At 32.5% G+C, this 21,682-nt stretch overlaps 1 protein-coding gene and 1 long non-coding RNA gene across 2 annotated transcripts in view; one reads left to right on the top strand and one right to left on the bottom strand.

Annotated features, from left to right (window-relative positions):
- LOC106456963 (putative ammonium transporter 1) overlaps nt 1-8,846 on the top strand; it is a 35,859-nt gene extending 27,013 nt beyond the window's left edge. The window contains exons 6-11 of the mRNA XM_022382768.1: nt 3,606-3,842; nt 5,124-5,262; nt 5,417-5,511; nt 6,187-6,313; nt 7,296-7,424; nt 8,517-8,846. Coding sequence (XP_022238476.1) covers nt 3,606-3,842; nt 5,124-5,262; nt 5,417-5,511; nt 6,187-6,313; nt 7,296-7,424; nt 8,517-8,665 — 876 coding nt within the window. The 3' untranslated portion in view covers nt 8,666-8,846. The remainder of the gene's footprint in view (nt 1-3,605; nt 3,843-5,123; nt 5,263-5,416; nt 5,512-6,186; nt 6,314-7,295; nt 7,425-8,516) is intronic.
- A 2,029-nt stretch (nt 8,847-10,875) lies between these two features.
- Nucleotides 10,876-12,930, bottom strand: LOC111085210. The gene is made up of 3 exons (XR_002610042.1): nt 12,341-12,930; nt 11,402-11,470; nt 10,876-11,009 (listed from the first exon to the last, which is right to left on the bottom strand). It is a non-coding gene; the product is annotated as an uncharacterized LOC111085210 (long non-coding RNA).
- Nucleotides 12,931-21,682: the final 8,752 nt, after the last annotated feature.

Here is a 21,682-nt window from a genome sequence, read left to right as displayed (position 1 = left end):
ATACTTCTTGTTTCCTTTCTTGTTCCAGTTGCCACTGTTGTAGTCTCTCTTCTTGTTTATGTTCTTTCTCCTTCAATAGTTGTTGTAATCTCTCTTTTTGTTTCTTTTCTTTTTCCTCCAACAGCTGCTGTAATCTCTCTTCTTGTTTGTTTTCTCGTTCTAGCTGCCACTGTTGCAGGTTCTCTTGCAACTGCTGTTGTCTCTCATCTTGTTTCTTTTCTTTTTCCTCCAACAACTGCTGTAATCTCTCTTCTTGTTTATTTTGCTGTTCGAGCTGCCACTGTTGCAGGTTTTCTTGCAACTGCTGTTGTCTCTCTTCTTGTTTCTTTTGCTGCTATTGTATTGCTGTCATCAAATCTGCTAAGCTGTAGTTTGATTTGCCGCTTCTCGTTTCCATTTTTTTTTCTTTTCTGTCCCACTCTCTGACACCAATTTGTTACGCCTCCGGTCGTTAATTTTCTGTATAATTTCTTTCAGAAGAAACTTTAGCGATACAAGTCCTTTCTTAAATGAAACTGGTTTATTCTTTCTAAATACAACTTTGCAATACACTTAATTTCCACAGTCGCGCTATAACAAACGCTATAATTCACAACGAATGTCTCACGTGCTCGACTCAACTGTCAATTACGCATTACATTGTTGCCGTCGCTTCTTGGCCGGTCTTATACATAAAAGAATTCAGAAATCTAGTAAACGCTAGAGCATTCAGGATCCTTCTAGACGTTAATGACGTGTTACTAGAGTCACGTGACTTCCGCTGTCATAACAATATATATATATATATATATATCGTGGTGTGTCACGTCACGCTTTAGGACAAGTCATAAAAGCCCAAATGCATTTTTGTATATAAAATAGTTCGATTCCAGTCTGCCCATTACGATTTTAGTGACAGGGGTGAAAAGGGGTTGTGAGGGTGGGGATTCCGTAAAACCTTATAAGTGTAGTGAGTGTTGGCATAATAAGCCTAAGGTCAAAATGTACTGTGTGATCGCTTAGCCTAGAGCCAAGTGCATAAAATTTATCATGAAAATAAAAATATCGATTCAATTTTAAACTTAAATCGTTTCTGAATTAAGTTATTTTCTGTTATATCGCCAAAGTTTTTAATAAAAAACAAACTTCTTTAATCAACTGAGACTCTAAATTAAGAAATCAACAAATATTTTTCCAGTTTTGTTGTCTATACATTTCATTTTATACTTTCAGTATATAGACTAACAACGATATTATGTTATACTTTTGTTGCCATTGTTGGAACGTGGTGTTACCAAAATGCACTGGCTTTTCTATATATTGTTGCGTCAGTGAGGTCACGTGACTAGTATCACGCCACCTGTTTCTAGAAATATCCTGTTCCTTAAAGAATGCCCTAACACTTACTAGATATGTGTTAGTCTTGTATATATAAGACGTTCGCAACGTGACGGAACAACAAGGTAATGAGTAATTGAACTGCAGTCAGAGAGTGTGTAATTGAATGGAGTATTGTTGAAGTCGAGCACGTGAGACGTTTGTTATAGAGCGACTGTTGAAATTAAGTGTATCGTAAAGTTGTATTCGGAAAGAATAAATCCGTTTTATTTAAGAAAGGACTTGTGTCGCTAAAGTTTCGTCGGAACGAATTTACGGAAAATTAACTAACAAACGGAGACGTAACAATATTAAAAGTTGTTAATCGAACTGATTTTTTACCAATAATTATTCTATGAAGCCACGAATTTATTTCATGAATGATCTTAATTCTGATTGGCTCACAAAGGAATTTACCGCCGTTTGACTGCCTCGATTGCACTTTTCCGCCTCTTTGTTAATTAAGCTTCACTTCGCAAGATTAGAATTAGAATTAGTTTTTCACAGCTTGTATAAAAGAAATATTATTCTGTTTTTCTACCACACGTATTTGTGTGGGGAAATTATAAAAAGAAAACCTACTACTTTAGCAGTAAGTTAAATTTAAAAGCATGTATTATTTCCATTTTTCAGAAATAACAGTTTCACCTCTGGTCGCTAGATGGCAGCATAAATTATTTATATAACGATAGTTTGTGACCTTTCATTGCAGAAACATGATATCTGCCAAAACAATTTCATTAAGAATAAAGAAAGAAAGAACAATCTAAACTAATATTCAAGGTATCAAGTATTTATGCATCTGACAGATCTATGGACGTGTTGTTTATGTCTGAATTTAAAAACACCAGTTTCTTAATTACCATAACAATGCATTATATAGTGGCCTACTTTTCTTCAAATTTTCAGCGCAACCAAGCCTGGCACCTGTGTGTGTATGCATTGTATCATATTTCATGGCCTGGGATTTGTATCATGTCCTCCAAACATATGGTGGAGTTGATTTTATGCACATGCAGTAAGTAAGAATAAAGTTGGAAGGCATGGGTTCTGTAAACATCTCCTTAACGTTGGTCCAGCACTCCAGGATACTTGTACTACTTTGGAGGAACCGTTCTGGCTTCACTGGCCCCCAGTGTAATCCAAAATTATAGAAACTGATATTAGTAATATATATTACCATTGAATTATAAAAATAAAGCAAATGTTCACTTATCAACCTTCTTCAATGAAATTTTTAAAAAGAAGGGGGTGAATAACTAATAAAACATTTTTTTGCAAAAATTAAGTATGATGTAAGTATGGAAATGTCAAAAAATACAGAAACCAGGTAGAGGATGGATACGTAAAACCAGACAAAAATCCCTACACATGTAGCCAGTAAGTACTGAGTCAATCTTACAAGCTTATGGTTATTAGCCACTGTAAGACTGTATAGCACTGGTCAGTTGCAAAAAAAAATATTACTTGATATAGTATAGTTTTATTTGTTTTAGAGAGCAAAACAACATTGGGATATCTGCTGTATCTATCGCGGGAATCGAACTCCGACATTTAATGTTGTAAATCCGTAAACTCCCCGCTGTTTAACAGTATAGTTATGGTACTAATTATATTACTATATTATTATTTGACATATGTTTCATACTTCATAATCACAGTTTCAAATTTTATTTTTGCCACAAAATATATAAAAAATTGAGGTGTTGAGAAACAAAATTTTGAACTGAAAGAGTACAAAATTTACTAACAGTGTTAAAAACTGCAGTTACACACTTTATTATTGAGACTACAAATATGTTAATCTAAAGGTTATAATATTAAGGATGCTGAGTGTGATGTGTTTGAATAGGAAGCTTAGTTGTGTGTGCCATCCTTTGCTTCTGTTAATTTTTGGATTTCTTTCGCTTACATGCATAGCTTCATATCTTTTATATCTTTGTATTTTGACAACAGAAATTCTAAATGAGCTATGGTTGTCTAAATGTGTGTGTAGGAAATGTTCTGATAGAGCAGTTTTATGTTTTTTATTTATATAGCGCATTAAAATGTTCCGAAATGCATGGTTTAAAGGTCTTGAGGTTTCTATTATATATATATATGTCTCCACATATACTGCATGTGATTTGATAGACTACGTTTTTAACTGGCGTTGTTGTTCTGTACCATTTTCTCGGGAGTAACATTGTTTTTAGTGTGTCTTATATACTGGGTGTTTGAGTTCCAGAAAGTAATGTAGTTCTTTTCAGCTTACTGCTGTCGGTGGATTCATATTACTGTTTGGATTCCTCGCCTTCAATGGAGGATCGCTGGGACATATTACACAGCCAGGAGATGGTGCTGCATTAGCTACAATTGTAGCTAATACAATAATTGGGGGAAGTTTCGGAGGCATAATCAATCTGATAATCCATCGACTGGTCGCATTAAGTAAACCTAGACAGTGGAGTCTACTGTTCTTCTTGAATGGAGTCTTAGCAGGAATGGTGAGCATTAAACCTCTAGATACATAACATCTCGAAAACACAGTAAAATCTCCAGCCATTAAGAACGAAGTACTTGCGTCAGTAGAAACGTCACATTGGTAGAAACTAATGTTGTATAAATTGTTACACAACTTGACAACATGTTTATAAATACTAAAAATAATCAAGACGCCTATGTATCATTCGATTTACCACATGTCACCGAGTTATACCACTTTCGAGGAATTTCATCCTTCGTTCATAACCATGGACAATAACTATGGTAAAATGAAAGAACAAGACCAGACTTCTTATAGTGATGAAGTGTATACGTACGTTGTTTTAATTTGTCTTTTATATTCCACCACTATATGAAACCTGGCTTTTTCTTTCAATCTGCCCTTTTCCCCAGTTTGTTATTAGTCACAAGGCTACACAACGGGCCACCTGTGGGCGAGTGGATTAACTAGAGTTACTGATAAAGGGTGGAATTTCACGAAAGCGGTATAACCAACTGACTAGTGGCGATCCAAATAATAGATTATCCTTCATGATTACATTTATTTTAAACACCTTGTCTGCTGAATGATTTAGTAATATCAATCTATATTTAATCACAGTGACAAAAACAACTCGTAACATCAAACATAAATTTATAAAGGTGTGTAAACTAATGCAAATTTTTCCTGTTTGAAATTAAACATTTTAAATTATGTGATGATACAGTATTGATAATCAAACCATGATTTGCAAACCTATAAAAGCCTCAGTCAGAGTTTATACTGTATACGAATACTAATGACTACATTTGTGAAAAATTGTTTAATGTTTGACATTTACATTTAAAACCTTCTGATATAAGATTTAAATTGAATTTAAAAATGTACGATTTGCTGAAACGTTGGAGATTTACCACCTCCTCCTAAAGTATGTTTCCGAAAGGTTTTTGAAGATATATTAATAATCTTTCTTTCTTTTTTCTGCACACACTGTTGTTTATTATATTTATGCTGGATATTGTTGAAACGACTGAGTAGGGCTGCTTAACATCGCAGAAACATAATTATGGTTGCTGAAACTGTTAAAATGCTCGTGAATATTTTGGATAAACGAAACAAGTAGTAATACAACATCACATAGCTGATGAAGTGATGTAAAATTTCTTTGTTAGCTTTACCAAGCAGTGTTAAAATAATTACACACGGTGAATGATTGTGTTCTTAATCGTAATTGTCAACACGCACATGTCAAACTTTACTGTAGTAGCAAGTAGAAATAATCTAAGTTTTAGTGTGTTCTCAGGTGTCAACGTGTGCAGGATGTGAAGAGTTCTACCCTTGGGGTGCAGCCGTTGTTGGCACTATTGGAGGATTGTTATTCTTCTTCCTACATGTTGTTATAATTGCTGCCAAAATTGATGACCCTCTTGATGCTGTTGCAGGTAAAGTAATAACATAAGACGTAGTAATCTTTAGTACTACTTGCTTAAATCATTGGATAAAATATGATACAAATAGTTACTTTGACTTACCAGAACATTTCATAAATTGTTAAGTAAGGTTTTAAATCATTTCAATTATTTTATTCGTATTTAGTGCACTTTGGTGGTGGATTCTGGGGACTGATTGCAGCTCCCCTTTTCAAACGTCACAGTGGAATTGTGTTCGACAACAGCAATGAATCGTTCATGGTTTGTTATAATTTATACCAAATGTTTAATTGTGTAATAATTAATGTATCCTTTTAACTTTTATTTTCGACTTTGAATTGTTTAATGGTCTAGAATTTACTTTTTAACCTTGTATTTTACTGCAAAATGTTTAGCAGACGAAAAAAACAAGCTATCATTTTATTGCTTAGTTTTAAAGCAGATCTGACAGTGATACATCCTATTAATATAAATTTTGTATATTTTCAGGGAGACTACATATTTAAATCTTCTAAAGTTTGTTTGTTTGGCTTTATATGTTCCTTATATCTGTACGACTTTTTTCCTACCTAGAATTTTTCAATACGTTTTGCTTTTTGATACACTTTTTGACACCTTTTGATTTGGCATGATTTGTAATTTTCTTTGACTTGGCATGATTTATAATTTTTATCTTTTATTTCTTCCTTTCAACTAAAGAATGACTTGTGTTATTGTATAATATTTTCTGGAAATTATATTTAATTTCTGAGAAATAGTAAAAGCATATTCTTCCTACATTTTAAAACAATTAGTTTTTACTGATCTAAGATTATTGTCGTTTAAAAGAATTACTCTAAGTATCCATGGAATTAGTGCTTTGTTTATTGGTTTTAAAAACTAGCATGTGAATATGCACTGTGTTTTACAAAGAATGAATATCACTATGTTGTACAGGGACTTGCCTGGAACATTGCAGGAATGACTGCAATTATAGGGTGGAGTGGAATCCTCTCACTTTTGATGTTTGGTCTACTAAAGGCCTTTGGACTGTTTCGTGTAGACCCAGAAACTGAATTGAAAGGCAAGTTGAATTACACAGTTGTGCTTGAGGTAAAAGTCAGAATAACAATAAAAATAATGTGTTATTTATGACTCAGTATACAAATAAATAGTATTAAATCATTCCTTGTACAAACAGTCTATCAAAACAATGTCAAAGTTTTATTATACTCCTATATTCATTATCCATCAATAAAGGATGAGATTATCACAATACTGTAAAATTCAACTCAAAGAAAACTGAAAGTGTACATTATGGGTCACCTGGGGTCCTACCAGACCCCAACACAAATGTATCCTTATAGTAGGCTATGGATTACTTACAGTAATTATCAAATACGGCATTATAAATAGTCATTGCAGAAAACACTTGTTGAGGAATGAGATTCACGTACATTCTTACCACAATTATGTTATAAACAAACAGACCAGATTATACTTTACAAGTTTGATGAATATAACAGTCTATATAGTGAAATAAGTGTTTATAAATTTGTTTCGTATGCTAAAATGAAAACTGCATGTATAGTGATGGTCAATGATAGTATGGGGTCTGAATCGGCCCCCAGATAAATATTAGGTTATAGCTGCATACTCCATCTGCCTGTTTTGAAAAGAATAGGGACATATTGATCAAGGGTTTCTGCTTGACAATTACATTAATTGATAGAAATTTTTAATGATTATGTAAAAAGATATACAACCGAGAAAGTTGTTGGGGGTCTATGTGGACTCCGGGTGTGCTAATGAGGGTTAAGCATACATAGCTAACAACAAGATATCTAACAACCCTATACACTTAAGACTTACGGTAAACCATCTTTAGTAGAAGGATTAATTACTTACTGTCTCTTACACAAATTCACAATACTACAGAGTTGAACTTCGTAAATTGCAGACAGCCTGCTATCTTATATTAAGTTATGTTGTCCAATTATATGCTATTGAATAAATAACAATTCTATAAATAAACAGTTGCTTATATGTTGTGTAACTTAATTCAGGCTTGGACATTACAAACCATGGAGATCCTGCTTATCCAGCTCCGAGCTGGGAAGAGGAACAGTATTCACATCGCTATGCACAAGATGGCAACCACACAGTGGATGGCAGAAAATCCAAAGATCAAACAGGCATGTGTGTTAACTTTGACTTATTATAGCAGGATAGGTAGAGAAACAGTAAGTTTTCATTTTTCACACCACAAAGCTTAAAGAATGGTAGACCACGTGGGTTAGACTTAGCCCTTCAAGTACATTATCATCTTTTGTGAAAATAAAAAAATTAACAAAAAGTGAACAGGTCCAATGTTGACAAATTTTTGAATAAACTGTAAGGTTGTAGAGAATAAAGAACAGATATGGCCAATGGAACATTTTTGATCAAATTGTACAGAAAAGTGGGTTATATTAGTTCCCAACCTTTTTCCAACTGAGGAGAGCTAGTTCCAATCCAAAAATTTTGTACATTAACTTTTTTAAATAATTTTAAGTTGCATTGTAAAACACTATAGTAGCTATATTTTAAAATACACTTTTTTTTAACAATCTTGCAAACTGGCTGAAATCTCCCCATGTACTGGATGTTGGGAACCACTGGATTAGGTGGTTCGGAAAGTCATATATATCTATTTTAGATGTAAAGGAATAAGGAAAGATGAAATAGACAGTTAAAGAAGAACCACCTTAATTTTTTGTGGAGTTACATAGTTTAGACAAGTGACTTTAGTGAATATTTTGTCTAAGTGGAAGTTTTGAGGATTAAATGGTATTCCTGTAATACCAAAGAATGAAATCCACTCTTCTGGAAATTTTTTTGTTTCAATTTCTATAATTTCTGAATATTTAACATAGTTACATTATTGCAATTTCAAGCCTGCAAGGTGCAAAAGGCTTTTCATTATTTTGACCTTAGCATACAGTATTTAATACTAGCTAAAAGGATTCTGCAAGAAATTATTCTCTAAAATCATAGAAATCCTGTATTTTGGATGAAGTAAACTTTTCATAGTAACTACAATAAATCTACTGTTGTTTTTTTTTTCTTTTTACCTGAAGCTTTAAAAAGAAATAGTTTACATGAAAGTAAAATATAAACAAAGAAAAAAAGCACAAATGATAAATTTTGCAAATTTCTTCCCTTGAATAACCAACAAGCTTAAAATTCAAATGTTTGTTTGTTTATATAACCTTGGGTTTTTAATTAATGTTTTTTTTCTGATTCAGAAGTAGACCTCCTTCCAAATATGACTTTCAATGAAAATTCAGGAAAGCGGACACGCAAAACTCAACCGGAACCAGGTCGCTTTAGGCTGATGTCAACATCAACTAATCCAGCATTTATCCCAGATACCCAAACAACTACACATCTGTAGTCATACTCCAAATAACTACAGACATAATTATCTAAATATAACTCATGCATAATGTCCAAAATGAACCATACCTGCAGACAAGATTTTAATAGACTTTTGGTCTATAGCAAATGCTAGATCTTACATCTCATAGGCATAAATCCATTGGTATGATTCTGCACTGATAAAAGAGTTACCAATAATTCCCCAATCATTAGATAACATTTTAACATACAATTCAGTTTTGACCCAAGTTCACATGTTCTGAAATCCATCAAACTTGTGAATGTCATTAAATACCACAAATCTCAATAACTTCATTTTCCAGATCATAATATGAAAAACACATATGCACATACACAAACACACATATATATATATATTCTCTATTTAAGATACCAACATACTCCTAATTCAAAACACACATTTAAAATCTATTTCTGAACTGTTGTGTGCATTCAGTGTATAAAGTTAAAACAGACATGTAATAGTCTTAATAACTATATATAACTCACTGCTTACATAAGAACTCAACCGTATGATGAATGACTCCACACAAGGGAAGACTTAAAGTTTCGGAATCAGAATATATCATAAGATAACAAAACAGTTGTAAGTACAACCTATCATCCAACTATACACACCTACAAACTTGTCTCAAATAATAAACCAAGTCATTTGAACCACCAAATTGATCCAATAAGTTGATTATAAGTTATAGTGAGCATATGAACCACCAAATAGTCTTTTGATATTATGTATGTTCAAAAAAAAGCTAAAACTTTTGGCACACTTCTCTCTTTACAATGATTTAAAATTATAAACCATACCTAATTATGGATAGTATTTACATCTTTGTTTTAATAAGTTTTTTTGTATCATTTTCATCGCATTCAACTTGTAAAAAAATTCAGCTACAGATAACTCCATTTAAATTTTTCAGGAAGAAGGTCCATACACACAGTTAAGTACTGACAAACTAGGAATGTAAGAGATCATACATTAAATTTCTGGAAGTTCAGAAAAAAAATAGGATAACATGATAACAGGCTAAACAAATCTGAAGAACAATGGTAAGCACAGCTGAGTCCATGATCAGTGCCACAGTTTGGAGTGAGGGGGCTAAGGAGAGTAGAAAATGGGTTAAAGGAAATTTAGTACATTTTAATTAAATATTTAGATATTCATGCAGAATTAACATTAACATTACGGTTCCTGTACTGTGCATCATCTATATTTGTGCACTAATAAAAGTGAAAAAATACTAATTTTCCACAACAGAACATTTAATCCTTTCAAGGAAAAATCACCAAGTTTTTATACCATATTTTCCACCTTTCCATTGCCCTTTTAGAGTTCATTTATCACTACTTTGTTAAACAACAACCAGCAGAATTCCTCCTAACAACCACTGTCATTATCTCCAATCAACCGTTAGTAGTATTTTAATCTTAAACAAACTTGACAACAACACACATGCTAGTTCTAATATGATGCTGATCCGTCGAGCAGAAATAAGACTGAATTAGAAAAAGTGTTTGCCATTGGTCAAGCAGACTTTAACACTCCAGTGTTTACTGTTTTATTTCTGGGAAGTACAACCACCTCACCCCAACATTTAAAATATTTTATCATATATATGTATGTATGTAATAGAAGGTAAGGTTTCAAATCTTAGTTTTGCAGTTCATTCCATACAGTGATTACAAGAACATTTCAGATTTTATCTCCTTGTTAATCTTATTTTTTAAAGCTTAAAATAACATTTTAAAATTAAAACTTTTTACCTATACCAGTCATAGTTTTCATAGTTTTAATTACAGTGTGTGTATTCTTGCCATCATGAAATAAAAGTTTTTGAAGAAATTTACCATAACTTCTTTTAGATTTTGAAAAAATAAGGTACAAGTATTACTTTATAAAAGCAGTAGGAAATTAAGTTACTTTCATTTAATCGTAAATTTGAAGAAGAAAACTGTCACACTTTGATGAAAACTGTCTAAGAAAAGTAGAATTACACAGTTCTCATAGTGGTTGACCATTTCAGTTTTATATTCAACATTCCTGTCTGCCATTACTCAGAAGCCAAAATTTTGTTTCCTTTGTTGTATACATCTTCTAGTTTCTTTTCAAATTAGTTTCCCGAGCCCACACTCATTTTTCTTTCCTTGGGTTGTATTTGAATAGTGTCCTGAAGATTATTTGTTTCACAAACTTTAACGGGATTGCAAGTATGCACAAGTAAACTTAGCGAACAAGTTTCACACGATAAAATCACTCTGTCCTCTGCAACATCTTCTCCAAGAATGTAAATATCACCACATCTGCAGGGCCATTTGTATTCATGTGTGTCTATGAAAGAAAACTAAACAATGAAACAAAATAATGCACTTAGTTTCAACAATATTGTTTCAACAGTTACTGAATATTACAAGGATTCAAACAAACAAATAAATTAATATTCAGTACAACACTAGGAAATTTTGAAATTAAGAGTGAAAGAATACGAACTACATCAAGCATACATTATTATTCCTATATACATTGAATAACATGTGTACATTTTACAAAATTCTTTGGTTTATGCTTGATGAAATTAAATGTTAAAAATGACTGAATAATAAATGAAAACAGTTTAAAATCTCAACATTATTTTTTTGAAGTAAGATGTACATATCTGAGTACCAATAATTATTTCATTCAAAAAAGTACTTGGGGTTTGATAAAAACATCTTTAAAACAGTATAATAAGTATACCAGAATTCCAAGTCATGTCCTCAATGAAGATCTTCTCACTGACTGATATATCTTGATGTAAGCATTGTTCTAAAATACGTAATACAAATAAATATATATATATATATGTTTGATAGCAGATTACATGTTTACATATCACAATATTAAGAAAAAACATCTAATTGTCAATCATGTAAAATCTCTACAGTCCTATCTGGCATACACTAATCGATATTCATCACATTATCTAAGTTTAATTCCAATAATCCTAAGTAAGTATACTTTGTAATAATAAGTGCTTTAAGGCATATGCTTTATTAGTAAACCTAGGATAACTAAACATTCTATCTTCTATAATGTACCTAATGTTGCCATATTCAAGAAGAGCTTATATTCTAAACAAAGCACTGAACATTAGGTTATCTAGATGTCTAAGACTTTCATTTTTTGTCATATTTGTTATTTTTCATCAGGATATAAATAAGCTACAAAACAGCTAAGAATGGAATATAAGACAAGAATTAAAATATGTCGAAATTTCACATCAACATATATTTATCTAAAAATATTTATCTAAGGTAAAAGTTACTTACAGAGATTCATTTTTATATTATTGTTGGTTTAAAAAACTAGTATTAAAAAAGGGTTCCTGCCTTTAACATATGTGACAGGATGTGTTTCATGTGTATTTGTTACAGCTATTATTTCTATGTAAAGTAATATTATGTATCCTGCTTTTAATGTATGTCAGAATGTGTTTCACGTGTATTTGTTATGGCTTTTATTTAAATGTAAAGTAATGCTATGTAATTTACCTCTATCCCAATCATCTCTATCTTAAATTCTTTCCTAACCAAGATTTAACACCACAAATTAATGGTAACATAACATAACTTGTCCTGGACTTTCATAATGACAAGTTAACAATTCAAAAGGTTAAGAAGATACACAACACAAAACCTTTCAGCAGTGTATCATAGTGCTTTCTTTGAATGTCATCACCAAGAATCTTCCAAGCTTGTTCTACTTTGTGAAACTCTACAGTTGTGCCATGTTGCTCTCCTTGTTGCTGTTTATCTGGATGGCACTGTGAATAAAGTTTACAATTACATATTATTCATTTAAACACTACCAACATGGAAAAAGGTACAAGATTACAAGTTCCTAAACTATTTAAGTTATATACGTGCAAATCAGTATGCACATACTCACATACAAACATGATATAAAAATATTATTTTATATTAGTGCTCTTGAAATGGAAAATACAAAGCAATATATTAAATTAAAAATAAATACATGAAAATCACAAAAATTCATACACTAAGCCTAATCTTATATAAAATGAGCAAGAAGAGTTTACTGTATTTCTAGACATTTCCAATTTAAGTGTCTAACAGTAAATGGAAAAAGTTTCGGTACTAAATTCATAATTCTATTCATAAAATAGTTTTTCATTCAAAAGTTTCTTGATTATCAAACACTTGATAACTGTGCAAAACAATTTAAGGTCAGATAGTATCAAACTAATTCATTTATGAAAATGTGCATGCAAAAAGGTAAAATGTACTTCAGTAAAATTATAAAATACTTCCATTTTTACATGTTAAAAACCTGAAATATTAGAACTACTTCATTTCTTTAGTATAATAAATATGCATACACTATGATAAAGATCTTTAATCTTAGGTTTGTAAAACTGAAATTAAGTTTATTCATTGTAAGGGTAACATTCACAAAATACACAGCCTTCTTACATTTATAAGAATCAATGTAAAACAATTCATAAGTTAAAAACCAATAATACAACACTTGGCAAGACAGTACTTTATGTTGACTAACATTCTTATAATTTAGGAAAACAGTACTGTTTTGGAATATTTTGAAATTTACATATGTTTCAAACAGATATATTTATTGACAGTCTAGTATTTATTCAAAATTATTAGAGTTTTATTATTTAAATGTTCATAATTAAACATTTGTAACAGCTGAAGAGTATTACGAATACTTAACACTTTGCAGAAGTTTACAACAGTACAATATTAAAATTAAATGTGATAGTAAATGAGTTATTTTACAAAATTTCCTTTCATATCACTTTGTTTCAATATAAAAGTGTTAATTCAAGGCAGTAGCTTGCAATTTTCTATTTATACTATACATAAACTAATTAAAAACTTGAACTCTGTCCATAAAGATTTTAAGCAAGCACACAATATTCTGATATGACTTAAGTAACATTTATTTATAAATGTTCTAAAATCATGACATTTATCCATCTGCTTCTTAATTATCTCCTTTGTCTCCTACTAATATTCTTTTGTGAATATGGAAATCTCATCAGAAGGATGAACAGTAAAAGTAAAACATGACTGCTCACATGAATTCCTCTAACCAAAAGGTTTAGATAGTGTTCTACAAATTTATATTAGAATGACAACCCATACTGAATTAATAAATCTTTTGCTTTAAATTGCTTCTGTAAAGTGGCCAAACTGTATGTGCTGAAGGATCATCTGGTCACTGCACAACATCAAAGAAGTCTGATGACAGCAACAGTATCTTGCTCAGTAAAAATGACCCACAAACCTTTCCATCCATCAAAACACTGGATCTGTCTTAACTTTAAGTTATTACTTCAACTTTCCAATTACCTCCTTACTTCTGTGCCGATCCAAGCCAGATAATACTTCTCTCTTGTCAATATCAGGCACAGCTTCTGCAAAATTCAAAAAGTGAGCTGCTCCCCTGACATCCTCCTCCAGAGGAAGAGACTTTCCCATGTAGGATCCAGAATCATTTGTTGGCCAGGTGAATTGAACAGAATACAAGTTCTCAAGGGTGTTAATGAATTGGTACAAAACTGAAAAAGTAACTCAGCTGTCATGCTTAGGATTTAGTTAGTGCTTGTTATGATCCTCATCAGCTTGTTAACTGTGTACAGTGAGTCCTTTTTCCAATTCATCAATAACTGAAGAAGTAACCCTGCTGTCATGTTTAGGATTTAGTTAGTGGTTGTTATGATCCTCATCAGCTTGTTAACTGCGTAAACTGAGTCATTTTTCCAATTCAACAACAAGCTAGTGATTAGGGCAAGACAGACCGTACTCAGCAAGTCAACTACATCCAAAACCCAGCAAGCTGGGAACTGACATCCATGTGGGGGTAGGATGAGGGTCATACCATCTTCACCTCAAATTCAAGAGACCAAAGGCAATCTCAAACAGGGCACATGTTAAGAATAAAAAATGATATATAGATCTGGGAACCTGACATCTAGAATAAAAAAGATGTCCACAATAGAGGAATTGACTCCCTCAACGATGAAACTGACCGGAACCAACCCAGGTGCAATAAAGTCCTCAGAATAAGATACATCGAGGGAGAGCAGAAGGGAAATAACTAACAATCCCTAGTACCTCTACCACAACACAGATGGAGTACGGTTGAGGGAGGAAGATAGACATCCATAATACATGTGTGAGGACTTATGTTAATTGGTTCTATTTTAATTCTAAAACCCAGCCAGTGGGAACTGACATTCACATGAGGGTAAGATCAGGGATCCCAATCGAAGGAGTGAACTGCAATTTGACATCTCACTACTTTGGTTTATAGCAGAGGATATCATGCTTCCTACATCAGCAGAACACCACCACCTTACTCTACACTGAATGGTATTTCTGTATTGAAATCTTATGTCATTAAACCATTCAGGAGGATGCCTCCACAGCCCACTACCTCTGTGGCTTGGTACTGGAAAGTGGTAAGGAGTTCCAAACTCCACTAGAAGAAAAGGAGGGGTGAAACACAGTGGAGAGTCTGGAGGAATGTCAATACCTGATACAGCACAATGGGTGGCCATGAAACCCTATTTTTTAAAAAACAGACCATACAAATTTATTCAATACAAGGCATGACAGGGATGGGCAGCTATCCCCTTGTGCTTTACCCATGTAGTACATGGGTGGTACAGTCCAGGACAAGCACATTTCTGAAGCAATTTCACTGTAAGCAATCTTGTGGAACACCCCATCTGAACAGTGTGCATTGCATGTCCATAGAACATATTAAGCGCATCAACATGGCTGAACAGTGCAGATTTTAAAGAATACCTGGTCAGACAACACTCACCACAGAGTGAGATCCAAACAATGAGAATTATGATGAAAAGAAAATTAGGCCCCAACACATTTTAAAAAAGAATAAATATAAGTCTGAGAAATGATATCCCAAAAAGGAAGAAATGGTGACCCTATGCAAATAATGAGAGACAAATGTATTAGGTGTAGTCCACATGCCCGACTGCAGAATTTTCTCCAACAAACGGCGAAGATGAGATGCCAGAGAAAAGATAAGGTGTATAATTTGATTAGAAGACACCTGGAACAACAAAAGAGAGAGGAATAAGCCAATTGAATCAAAAGCTGAACTCAATTGGTGACGGTGGAAGTAGAAAGATCATGAACAGAGGATGGTTGACAAAGAATAAAGAGGCTGGAACATGAACAACGAATGGAAGCTGTGCGGGAAATATAACATGGAAAAAGTGTTTATACTAGATGTAAGACCCGAAGTTGTCACATTAACCTTGGAATTCATGGTAAATAATAAATCAAACAAATTGTTTGATAGATAAATATAAACATGCAAAAAAAACAAAAAATCAAGATTGGAAAGTAAGTTGAAAATAAAATCGTCAGCTGTATAATAAAAAAAAAAGAGAGTATAGCTTAAAGTTACAACGACGAAGAGATGATAGCAAAATTCTTAATGTCTAAATACAAGCACTGCCAGATGAGAAGTGATAATTTGGTAGAACTGAATAGAGGGAGTCGCATGTGTTACGAGTGTGTGTGGTACTGTCATTGGTGGAGGATTGTTGCATGATGATTTGCATGAGACTCACACACACATTGGAAAAAGGCATTTCCAAAGGATGAGAGGCAAAATACTTGTGGCATGCACAAAAAGTTTGCATATAGAGGGCAGCACTGAACAAGAATAGCTAATTATGTGAGCGGATGTAATGTATGGTATGGCAAACCACCCTTTTTAGAAGTTTCCGGATTGAACTTACATTTAATATTCCACAAATTGTAGTGTATAAACATCCATTGGCACCTGAGGGATGTGTTAATATAACAGACTTATTCCAAAAACCAAAATAATTCCTATGATTCCTGAAGGTTCCAGCTTTCAACTGATATTATCTATAGTCACAAGAGCTGAAGCCTATATGAATCAGATAGAATTTGGTATAAATCCCATATATCAAAGAAAGCATCCTCCATTGAACTCATAGCAACAGTCAGAAATTCCATATAAACCACCATGATAGGACTCAGAAACTAACAAAATTAAGAGAAATATATTCTTGCTATGTTCAAGATGTATCCATTCTAAAAGAACATGAGAAAAGTTGATTTTTCACTACTCAAGTTAGTACCTTCATATGAGATGCACAGGATAAACAAATGTCTAATGCATTTTCATTTTCACTAACACTCTCTGGTTCTGGTATTTAAGTAGGCCTACTGCTAGTTCTTCTAGTTTTCATGGCAAAAATGTATTAACTGCATTAGGGCATTTCTTGCAGTTATTCATGTGCTATTTATTTTAGTAGCTTCAAATGCAAACATTTTCCCACAATATTTCAAAGTGAGAGTCTAAATGTTAGTCCCAGTTTCTTTACTAATACAAATAATTCTTAATAGTCCTTATACTCTTACTAATGTTTACTAAATAATTTGTATTATTCTTCACAAGCACTAAAATATCAAACTCACAAAATGCAATTACGAAAGCTGTCACACCATTTCTGTAGGCCTAAGCTATAATAAAAATGGTCTAAAATGTCAGCTCTTCACTACTGACTGGATGAGTGCTTTTGCCATCTAGTGAGTGCAGTGAAAACTACTTACAAAAGTCCTCAATTTTCCATTACTAGATAAATGTTTAATATTGGTGACTGTTCACACAACTAAGTGCTGACTGTTGAAGCAAATTATTGACCTAAGGCCCAGTTTGGTTTATATTAGGAACACATCTATTTAAATGATAAGTACAAGTTATCCTAAGTAGATACCATCTATGTATAGTTTGCATCTAACTGTACTTTTTATTTTTATGAATTTAATTTATAAAGTAGTAATATTACCAACTTGCATCACTACAGACAGCTATTCCAGATTATGGAAAGAACAAAAAATAGAATCAGGTTTTTGCATTAAAAACAATAAAAAAATTCATTAACTGAAACTAAAAAGTATATTCAAATTCAATTTAGTGCAACAATTATTCCAGTGTTTCTCAAACTGCAGTATGTTTACTCCTGGGAGTATACCAAATTAAAGAGGGAAAACAAAACAAGGTAAGAAATAAAAGGACAAAAAAAGTAAAAAGAACTTCCTGAGAAAGATAAGTATGTTTATTTTTACACAAAATGAAGATGTCCACCAAGCTAATGAAAAAGATCATTTCAACAAAATACCTAGCTCTACTACCAAAATGCATTATTCATACATAAATATGACACAATTCCAACATTTTTCTGATGAAAACAGTAGCAAAGTATACACAACTGCTGGTGAGATACCAGTACAGTCACTAGAGCAAGAGGACAAAATAACTGAAAATTATCATATTGATAAGGGCTTGAATATTATAGAATTAGATAAATCACAAATCTGACACATTAACGCACAACATAATCTAAACAGACCGGCATCGTAGAAGCCACAAGGGGATAAAAAGCAAGAATGGCACACATTCTTACTGTATAACATCTATGTTTTCATCTAATTGGTCATGAAACACATGGGTCTACGATATACTGAATCTCTAAACCCAATGAGAGTGAAGGTCTGCTCTCTAAAAGAAAAGCTAGATGTTGCAATTAGAAAAAAAAAGAGTAGACATAACAAAATGATTCAAGGAATAATAAATTAAATCCACATCCTACAAGACAATCCACATTTCACAAGACAAAACCAGACACCATAAAACTACATATACAGGGAAACATAACAAACAACTAGAAAAACTTACAAGTTCCTTATGTATACATTAAGAAAGAACCAGGCAGAAAATAAATAAGCATAGGTTTATATTCCAGAAAATGGGAGAGAAAGATGAATACAGCCCTCCAAATATTGGCTGCTGCTGCCACTCTTTAAATTAAAGGCTAAATTTGACAAATTGCAGAATGAAATAATGCTATTTTTAGTAAAATTTCTCTCGTTCAGGTGCTATATTCTAATCAGTCACATCTTATAAAACCAAATATAGCTATATATTTTAAACACAGTTGTTTACCACCTTTTACCTAATAATTGTGGGTAACATTTCTTACCTTGTAACTGAGAATGTTCATTTCTAAATTCACTTTTTGAGCTCCCAGACATGATGTCTCTAAAGCAGACATTCATGGATTGATTTATTAAACCCTCAGGTGACTTCATGGAAGACAGACAAGTGAACTGTAAAGTTGTATTTAATTACCTGTAGTGTATTCTAAAGTCTTACTTCCACATTGTGTGTCATTAGCCACAATGAGTGTCTGTTTCACGGCACAGTGTGACAACTACATCTAAAATCTGAATTTTAAATGATCAGCAAAAAATTCCATATCTGTTAATATACATATTTTACAGACTAAAACATTCATAAACAGGCTGTTTTAGGCTGTTACAGGCTCTTTGAGCAACTATGCAGATTTTAAATGTTAAGTTTCTGAAAAACAAGTTTTAAAGATTTATTTGAAGACCTATTAATCATGAACCATGATAGTAGTTCATAATAGGGTTTGCCCAGGAATTTCTAATGGAATATATGTGTTGCATATCTGCTCGTTTGTTAATTTCCGGTATAAATTCTTTCCACAGAACTTCAGCGATACAAGACCTTTCTTAATTAAAACTAGTTTATTCTTTCTAGATTCAAACTTTGTATTATACAGAATTTCCACAGTCTTCGATCTATCTGCCTCTCTGCTGGCTTTCTTTGCCAGGCTTACATACTAAAAAAGAGGGCATCTAGCAAATACTCTGAGATTCGCAGAGTTTCCCGATAATTCTAGAAACTCCAGCACGCATGCTACCAGCATCATGCGACTTCTGCTGTTGTAACATATGGGCAAAAAACATCTTAAAATGTAAACTTGTTCTTCAAACAATACTCGAGACCTTCTTTCTCAATGGCTAAGGCTGCTAAAATATTGATAATAGCAAAAACGTTGGGGCAAACCTCCTAAAAAACTCCTGCACAGGTCATAGGACTATTTTTATGTTGATTCTAGAAAGAGAATGAGGTATTTTATCTTTTTTCTTTTTTTTTAATGCTACTGGCCAAGTTTCTCTTACAAGCCATTCAAGCACCAAAGTCTACAGCAAAAACAGCTAGGTTTACTGCACAGCTACTACACAAACTTCTGCAAAGGTTGTAGGGCTATTTTTAATTCAATTCTTGAAAGAAAAGATTCCACCCACTAAAATTTTCAAAGTTCTCCTTCACTACCAACATAAGCTCTTCAAAGTCATTCAAGCATCACAGAAATGTAGAAACCATTTAAGCACCATTATACTTTATTACAAGCTGCTACAGAAAAAATGGCTATGAATATTTTACTGAAACCTGGACAATGGTAATGAATGCAGTATTGATTATGTTATAGGGTTGTTTTAGAATTAATTTAAGTGCCTTTGTTTTTTGGTATTGAAGAATTTCTCTAAGTCGTTCACTTTCCACCAATGAAAAAATCTGGTGTTTTACTAATGTGTGTTCATTGTAAAATAAATTGTGCAACTTATAGCACATTAACTGGAAATTGCCAAGTTGAGAATTGTCAGAATTAAAATATATATATATATATAACTTTCCTTTTTGCCAATTGTCAAATAGAAAGGTTTTTAGTTATATTTGTTAAGAGTATAAATATATACTATGTTGTTGTTGGGCTTAGGATTCTTCTATAGCAGGTGTCTGTGACTTGTTAGTGATAAATTCAATGATGAATAAACAGCACGCACTTAACTTGTTTTCAAAATAATATATATATTCAGAACAAGTTAACGTATGTACAATAAATACTTAAAAACTATAGATATTATGAACATATCATAAATACTATATATGTTGTTCTCTCCTTCGTGTCAAATATATACTTAGGCCTATTCAGTTACTTTAGGATTTCAGTTGACAAGCTGAACTATTTTCTCTATTTCTATTACACTAGTATTCTCTGTGATTCACTTACAGTTGTGGCGCGAGTTACCGATAATCATTTGGTCTTCTTTTTTTTGAAAATCCTTTGCTCCTTTTGTCAAAGTGTACTCGGGCTGATTCAATTACTTTAGAACCATACTTTGATGGAATAAAATTATTTTTCTTATCTTCGTTTCTACCATTATTTTCACTCTAACATATTAAATGTTAGGCCTATCATTTCTATGGTAGTTAACTTCACACTAAATTTATTCTCTTTTGCTATTATCTGTCTGCTTCTGTCAGTTGTTCCTGTTCATCTCATGTTATTTATATCTTTATCACTTAATCGTTTGTCCACCTTCTGTATTCTCGACATCAAAGAATTATTAAGAAAACTTCCTACAATCGTCTGCTACAATAATAAAATATTCACTCACATCTAAACCAAACAGTCTTTTATATCATGACAAGGATTCACCATTTCTCAAGTTTGCTTTTCTTCATTGTTTCTCGAGTTCTCTGTTGTACTTTGTCTCTATGTGGTTTTCTGCGACTATTTCAGGGAGTTTTCTAGCATTAGATGATTACCATAGTAGATTTTGAAATTGTGAGCGAGTATTTTAGTGAAAGGGATTTGTAGCTTGAGAAAATAATGAAGACAGTATTTCCAGCCTAGTTTGTTTACTAGTTGTGGGCTTGAAAATATAATCTTTGCATTTTGATTCAACTTGTTTCTGTACTTTTTTTGACAATCCCTTTTCCCTTTTTAAATTAATGATTTGTATTTATCTTGTATGTTTGGAATCATCCTTAACAATGAACAGAATCTGCATATGGAGAAACAAACCAATATCTAGAGTAACATAACAAGATTCCTCTGTAGGATGCCATTTACACACCTCTTGTAGGAATAATGGCATCTGAATAACTACCAGCTTCACTATCATCTGAAGAGAAATTGTGAAATGCACAGCATTTAGAAAAATAGCACAGTTGATGGTATTTGATACAAATGACACCATCTTTGACAAAAGGTTTCTTCTACTTTTGAATGGATCCCCTTAATACATTATTACATGATCTTTAATATGC

The sequence above is a fragment of the Limulus polyphemus genome, unplaced genomic scaffold, assembly GCF_000517525.1.
Source record: "Limulus polyphemus unplaced genomic scaffold, Limulus_polyphemus-2.1.2 Scaffold276, whole genome shotgun sequence".
NCBI classification, from domain to species: Eukaryota; Metazoa; Arthropoda; class Merostomata; order Xiphosura; family Limulidae; genus Limulus; species Limulus polyphemus.
The sequence above is the reverse complement of the archived record's forward strand: the minus strand, read 5'-3'. Positions and strand labels throughout refer to the sequence as shown.